At 44.9% G+C, this 7500-nt stretch overlaps 1 protein-coding gene across 1 annotated transcript in view; it reads right to left on the reverse strand.

Moving 5' to 3' along the window:
• The window catches only part of rassf3 (Ras association domain family member 3), a 57057-nt gene that overhangs the window by 34118 nt on the left and 15439 nt on the right, over window positions 1–7500 (reverse strand). The window contains exon 2 of the mRNA XM_056589221.1: window positions 2437–2561. Within this exon, the coding sequence (XP_056445196.1) occupies window positions 2437–2561 (125 nt within the window). The remainder of the gene's footprint in view (window positions 1–2436; window positions 2562–7500) is intronic.

The following is a 7500-nucleotide window of genomic DNA, read 5'->3' on the forward strand; positions in this document are numbered from 1 at the left end:
ATAAGATAAGATATAAGAAGTAAACTTGGTTGCTGTTGTTTTTCTTATAATTGTTTAGTTTGTTGCTCATGGATACAATCTCTGCAATGTAAATAAACCTTAAAGACATGGTGTTGTCTGATAACTGTTGATCTATTTCAGCAAAGGCTATTCCAAGATATGTTTAATGACCACCTGTAGGCTAGTTGCCTGGCGGTTAATCATTAGCCATAGAGAATGCACGTTAAAATTCCTCTCCTTCCATTTTGTATTTATCTTGACTGGTCCTGTTTGACCAACCACGGGAAATGGACCCTGTGACCAGTAACATAGTTTCTCTCTCTTTCTCTTTGCCGCTGTTTCTCTTTTTATTTTGTCATTTGCCTTTCACGTTCATAACCAAACACGAGTCAAATATAGGTTATTGCTACTGCTTTTAGAATCAACTAATTGTGTTCAAACATCACAGATGAACTTCATCAGACAAATCTGAGGTCTTTTAGGAAGGCCTTCAAACGTGTGTCACCTGGCTGATTAAGAGTCTTCATATACCGTAGATCAAGAGGACTGTGGCTCAAAGGATGATTGTGTTAGGCCCCAGAGAGAGAGAGAGAGAGAGAGAGAGAGAGAGAGAGAGAGAGAGGTTTGTCGACGAGGACAGTTTTTGATTTGGATTCAATTCAATAAGCAAGGCATGTATCCAGCAGAAGTCTCAAAAGCATTGTAAATCAATAAAGAACATCTTTGATAAAACAAAATTAACAAATAAACATAGTTTGTTAAAATGTTTGTGATTCCTTCAAGAATCAGTCCTCACCTACACCTTTATAAGACTCACCCATAAACACCCACACACACGTGTGAAAACAGACCCGACACACATACTGAAACACACACACACACACACACAGTCACCCAGTCACTGAGCTACCAACACAAATAGACGGAGAGTCACTGCTCGTAGTAAATGCCTAAAAAAAAACGAACCGACTAAAAAGCCTCTGGCTCATATTGGATCACTGTTACAACTTTTCAGAGGGGTGTCACAATTCTGTCTTTTACAGGTCAGGGCACATCCTGTGTTTGATGACTCATTCAACAAACCTTACCTGGAAACGGAGAATGGTGTTGGCAGCTAACATAATATAAAACTCTGTTACTGTCGTATTTTATAGCTAGGGGTCATTGCTTTGGTACATTGTGAAACATCTTAGTAGGGAAAGCAATGTTAAAATCATTTATACCTAATATACCATGTGGAAATTAACTAGAAGTAATTATTTATCAATTCATATGACATATATTTGTATTACTAGTTCATCTACCATGCCTACAAGTAGTATGATAAGGAAATGATATAAAAAAGCACTGCACTGTATAAGAACCAAACAAAACAGTCATTGTGTTTCTCTCTCTGTCTCACCCAATGACTAAGGGATGGCCAATTGCTGCTCTCACACACACACACACACACACACACACACACACACACACACACACACACACACACACACACACACACACACACACACACACACACACATACAAAGAGTTTTGACAGGTTGTGCAAGAAAAATATAGCAAAAAGCAACAATCAAGTTATGGCTGGTAAATCAGGAAAGGTGTGGACTCAACACCCACAAACACACCCTCACACTCACACATACATACACACACACCCCAAGACACACACAGAGAAGCTCATACATCAGTATCTCCCACCCCAACACAGATGGGAGGCAGGGTGTGGTTGCTATTAAAGTAATGTACGGCTGAATGATGGTGCTGACTGTTGTTGTTCACAAGGCGCTGATCACATACACACACCAGCATCACAACTTTCTTCTAGCAATCACACACACACACACAATCACACACACACACACACACACGCAAACTATTTATCTACCTGTCTATATGACACACACACACACACACACACACACACACACACACACACACACACACACACACACACACACACACACACACACACACATACATGCACGTGCACTCACACACATAAACCCCACACCACACAAACAAGCTGACACTTAGTCGTTATCCTGATCTATAACTATTTATCTACCTGTCTATATGATGTCTGCCTGCCTGCCTGTCTGCCTGCCTCTCATATATGCAGTGATAGAGTCCAGATCTGTCAACATTATCGTTTGATTATAGTTGCCATTTCTTATCAACCATGCATCTTATAAACCAAGTTTATAAACCAATGTAGCTAATAGTCTCTCTATCTCGCTTTCCCTCCGCTCTCTCAGGTTGTTGATTTCTCCTGTTTGAAGACAGCGCCCTTTAGTGGTCATCTTGTAGTACCACACACCTTTTTTACGATCAGGAACATAAACATACACACATAAACACACCCACACACATAAACCACACACACACACGCACACACACGCACACACACAGAGGTATCTTTAGCTTTGTACTCACAGTCAGCTGTGTGTTGTTATTGAGCTGGTCTTGGTTGAGGGGGGTCTCTGTGGTGGAGCCATGCCCGGGCTGGCAGTCTAGCACCACCCGGTGTTGACACTGAGAGTGACACGTGTATTTACAACCTGGGAAAAATACAAACAATAAAAACTTTATTAGGAAAGTACCTTTAAGTAGATCTTTATTCACATGCACTCTAAAAGCCAGAACCTATCAACAATCGATGCATCGAAGCAGGAAAGGTTAATAAGAGAACAGAGGAGGAAAACAAGATGGCCAAACGTGAGCTGTTGGTTGGTGGAGGTCAATGCTAGGATGAAATCCCATGCAAATTATATTTACTGTATTCACTGCACCTTCTAGGGTAAGGGAGGGGAGGAGAGGACAGGAAGTGAAAATGACAGGACAGGAGAGGACAGAAGAGAATGGATAATAATAAAAAGGAAGAGAAAGTGGAGATTAGAGGGGATGCTGAGAGAACAGGAGGTGAAAGGAGGGAACAGGAGATGAGCAGAGAGGACAGAAGAGTCGAGAAGAGGTAAGGTGAGGAGCAGGTGAAGTACGCTGTGATCTTGCATGGAGATGGAGCCTGTGCCTTTCAGTACGTAAAGGCAAATGAGGCCTGGATGTCAGGGGCCATCCATGCCCCACCTCTTCCAGGCCGCGTGCTAACACTGTGGGGAATAGTAAATCCCTTCCTGCAAATACTAGACTTAGGAAAATACGAAACATGGCTAGGCAAATTCTGCTGCGACACGTCCGCCAGTCAGAGCCAGCGTGGCTCTTCCATTCATTATCCGGTTTTTACTCTTTAGAGTCAAACAGTTGAGCGAACAAATGACTCATCCATTCTCTGGTTCAACAAAACCAAAAACAATCACATTTGGTCGATGGAAGTCAGCTCAAAACCTTTCCAACATTAATGATTCACTTACACTCCGAGGGTAAGTCGACGGCATGTTTCACACCATCAGCTGGAAACAGCACAACGCTTAATGCTGGTCTGATCAGCAGAAGGAATACCCCGGTTGGAACACACACACACACACTCCCTCAGGGGGGTCCATTCCTCCTCTCGCAGAGCACTTCCAGTATACTTCCTTTACTTCCTACTTTCTCTCTCTCTAGCTCTCACTTTCTCTTTCTGTCTCATTCTTTCTCTCTCATTACATGCTGGACAGGATCCAGCTATACACTTAGCCTCTGGTTGGAAACTATACATTGGAGAGAGAGAGAGAGAGAGAGAGAGAGAGAGAGAGAGAGAGAGAGAGAGAGAGAGAGAGAGAGAGAGAGAGAGAGAGAGAGAGAGAGATGTAGCTGTAGAGCGAGAGATATAAAAAGAGAGACAGAGAGAGATATAGAGAGAAAGAGAGAGGAGGAAGTATATTCTCTGGCCTCATTTTCCGCCTGTGAAACCAAGCCAATGTTTACTTTGAAAGAGGAGAGAAGAGAGAACGCACCAGGACCATTATTTTATCAGCATACAAAGACTGCTTTGTGTTGCTCTACCTGCGATGCATGTGCGTGCGTCCGTGCACGTCTGTTTGTTTGTGAGGAGGATGATGTGTGGATGCAGTGTTTCTTGTTTGTGCGTGCGTGGATGCTGTGCTGTGTGTGTGTTGGTGTTTCTGTGTATGTCGGTGTGTATGTGTGGCGTGATGGTGTGTACGTATGTGCATCGGTGTGTGTGTGTGTTTGTCTGTGTGTGTGGGCTTTTGTACGTTTGGTACGTGTTTTTTTTTGGTGTGTCCGTTTACGCAGATGGTTTGATGGTGCCCGTGTGTGTGTGTGTGTGTGTGTGTGTGTGTGTGCGTGCGTGCGTGCGTGCGTGTGTGCGTGCGTGTGTGCGTGCGTGCGTGTGCGTCGAAGGTATCTTTACTCTTACCTGGATTGTTCTTTTTCATGTGCTGCCCGAATTTAACCGACAGTTTACACATGGCTGCTCCCATTTCCCATCTTCTTACCGCTCAAAGGTCTCTCTCTCTGTCTGTCTCTCTGCTGGTCTGTCTGTCTCACTGTCTGCCAGCTGGACAGGACGCAGAGACTTAAAGTGATATGAACTAGGAGCCAGAACTCATCCTGCTGCTACATAGCTGCTACATATACTCCCCTATAGTCTCTCTAACTCTCTCTCTCTCTCTCTCTCTCTCTCTCTCTCTCTCTCTCTCTCTCTCTCTCTCTCTCTCTCTCCTCCCACACTCCAAGCCGCTTGCTCGAGGAACGCGACCGACGGATTACCTCAAGTTTCTTACTTTTGGTTTTGTTTAGTCTCTCCCTGTCTGTCTTGTGGGTCTGTTCTTGTATCTCCCTGCAGCTCAACTGACGGCACCGGCTGTCAGGGCTTGTTCTCTTGTCATCGCACCACCCCCCCCACCATCACCCCCCACCACCACCACCACCACCCCCACCCCCAGCACCAGCACACAACTCCATCCCCCCCCCCCACCTCCCCCAGTGCTGGTCGGCTGTGCTGAGTGGCTTATTTGCCAGTCAAATGGAGGCCCCTGTGACGCAGACGATGGACCGCAGGACAGGGAGAGAGACAGAGAGAGAGAGAGAGAGAGAGAGAGAGAGAGAGAGAGAGAGAGAGAGAGAGAGAGAGAGAGGGAGAAGCCTGCTGACTCAAATATTCACATTCATTCTCTCGCCCTTCTCCATCTATCTGTGGGTGGGAGTTTGTGTTATTGTGTGTGCGTGGGTGTGTGTGTGTGTGCATAGCAGGCTGGACCAGTCAATTACATTGTTTTGACTTTGAATCAACTCATTGTCATTGTTTGCCTATATTCATCAAAACGTGACGATAGGATCTACACCATATACTGTATACGTACGGAGAGAGAATGAGATATAGGGAAACATATTATATTATATACGCTCTATGATATACAGTGTACATAATATATTATATATATATATTGCTATAATGCAGGGTTATAGCAAACACCAAACATAGTGCCTTATATTACATAAATATAAGGCACTATGTTTGATGTTTGCTATGTGCGCCGCCCACAAAGGAGTGTCAGGATGAACCAAATCCATCTGTCTGTCCCCTTTCCTGTCCTCTAACTCTCATCCTCTCCGCGTCTATCTCTCCATCTCTCTCTCCATCAGCCCCGGCCCCTGCCGTCCCCTCCCCTAACCCCCAGGACAAACAACCCCAGCCAGCAAAAGAGGAAGCATGACTCTTCAGAATATCGCCATCCATCATACATCCATTCATCCACTGTCCATCCCCCCGGGACATCCCTCCATCGTCCATCCCATCCAACCATCTATTCATCGTTCATCCATCCCACAGTTTCGTTTCATTCAGCTTTCATTCATCCATTCATTCATCCATTATCCATTCATTGATCTATAATCAATGCATCCATCCACCAATCAGTCCATCAGTCTATATCTATCATTCAGCCAGCCACATGGCTCATCCGTCCATAACTTCATTAACTTGTCCTATATTCAACCATCCATACCAAAGTCGACATAATAACTCCCCCTTCCATCTCCCCAAAAAACAAGTTGTCTCAATCAGCAAAACAGTCTCAATCAGCTGTGTCACACATTGCAACTACAGGCATTAATATATACGATATAAAGCCACCCTTAAATTCCTGATGGACAATTATTAGGTTAAAAGGATTCCTCCTTATGGGAAACGGGATCCATGTAAACTAGAATGAAGACTCTGTCGAGTCTGGAGAGGAAAGGAGACAGAGTGGTGAGCGAAGGACACAGGAGAGCTAAAAGGCAAAGTGAGTGCTCTCTCTCTCTCTCTCTCTCTCTCTCTCTCTCTCTCTCTCTCTCTCTCTCTCTCTCTCTCTCTCTCTCTCTCTCTCTCTCTCTCTCTCTCTCTCTCTCTCTCTCTCTCTCTCTCTCTCTCTCTCTCTCTCTCTCTCTCCTGGCTGCCACTGCTACTGTTATGTGTTCTAAATGATGAAAGCCATACAGGCAGCACACAGACAGCAGAAATAGATTGAGCAAGAAGGCCAGTGACTAAATAGGCCCACATGAACCCGTATCATTAAAGTAATACTGGCGTGAATGAGACACACACAGGATTCCTCATTAGACCTAAACTAGAGAGTTGCGCAGGCGTTTTGAGTGGATTGCAGAGGAGATGCCAGAAGCCAATGAATTAACTAGTGATTGAATGTGAATTCGTGTTTCAAGGGCTTGCTGTTTCACTGAGCATAGCCCCGACCGGTCCATTTCTCTAACAGTACAGGAAGGCATTGATGATTACTGCAATATTGGTGTAATACTGGTATTCATTCTTGGTTCGTGACTTAATGAGGCTGAGGCTAGACCAGTCTAAACCAGCCTAGACTGATGCTAGACCAGTGGAGAACCTTACCTATAACTATAGGGTTAACATATAACTAGGGATTACACTACTGGTAAGAAAGACAATCTTCATGGCAACTGTACATTTTGACTAAGTCATGTCGTAAGACATGAGTACTACTATTTTACAACGGAAAGACATTTAAAAAAGCCTTACATGTACACTTCGGTGCCCTCGGGGAGGATGCGGTGACGGCAACCCGCCACCAGAGGGCGGTGTGGTAGGGAGTGTGCTAACATGCGGACAGGTGCAGCAAATTAAGCAATCATTGCCCGGCACGTCTACCGAGACCCCCCCCCCCCCCCCCACTCACCGTCTGCTGCCCCTCCCCCATTACGACCTAACACCTTCTGGTTGTAGCCATTGGCTGGCTGATTTAGCACACTGGCACGAGCCTACTTGTTGGGAAAAGAGATGATGGGGGAGACAGCGTGAGATGGAATGTTTCACGATGGAAGGAAAGAGATGGAGTGATTTGCATGATGGATGGAATGAGTGTGGAATGCATACCGGTTCATTGATTGATAGCCGTCCCATGATCGGACACGGTGGCTTCGTCATAACAATTAAACCACTTCCCCAAAACTAAACAAGGCGTAGGCCTACTCTCATTTTTTTTCTTCAAATTATATAAAGAGTGACGAATGCCCTCTATTGGATGTTATAAAAAATGCAAGGGGTGGCATAGGTCAGTGCAAAGTCACCATGGCTCCAGG

This window comes from Gadus chalcogrammus, chromosome 4, assembly GCF_026213295.1.
Source record: "Gadus chalcogrammus isolate NIFS_2021 chromosome 4, NIFS_Gcha_1.0, whole genome shotgun sequence".
Classification (NCBI taxonomy): Eukaryota; Metazoa; Chordata; class Actinopteri; order Gadiformes; family Gadidae; genus Gadus; species Gadus chalcogrammus.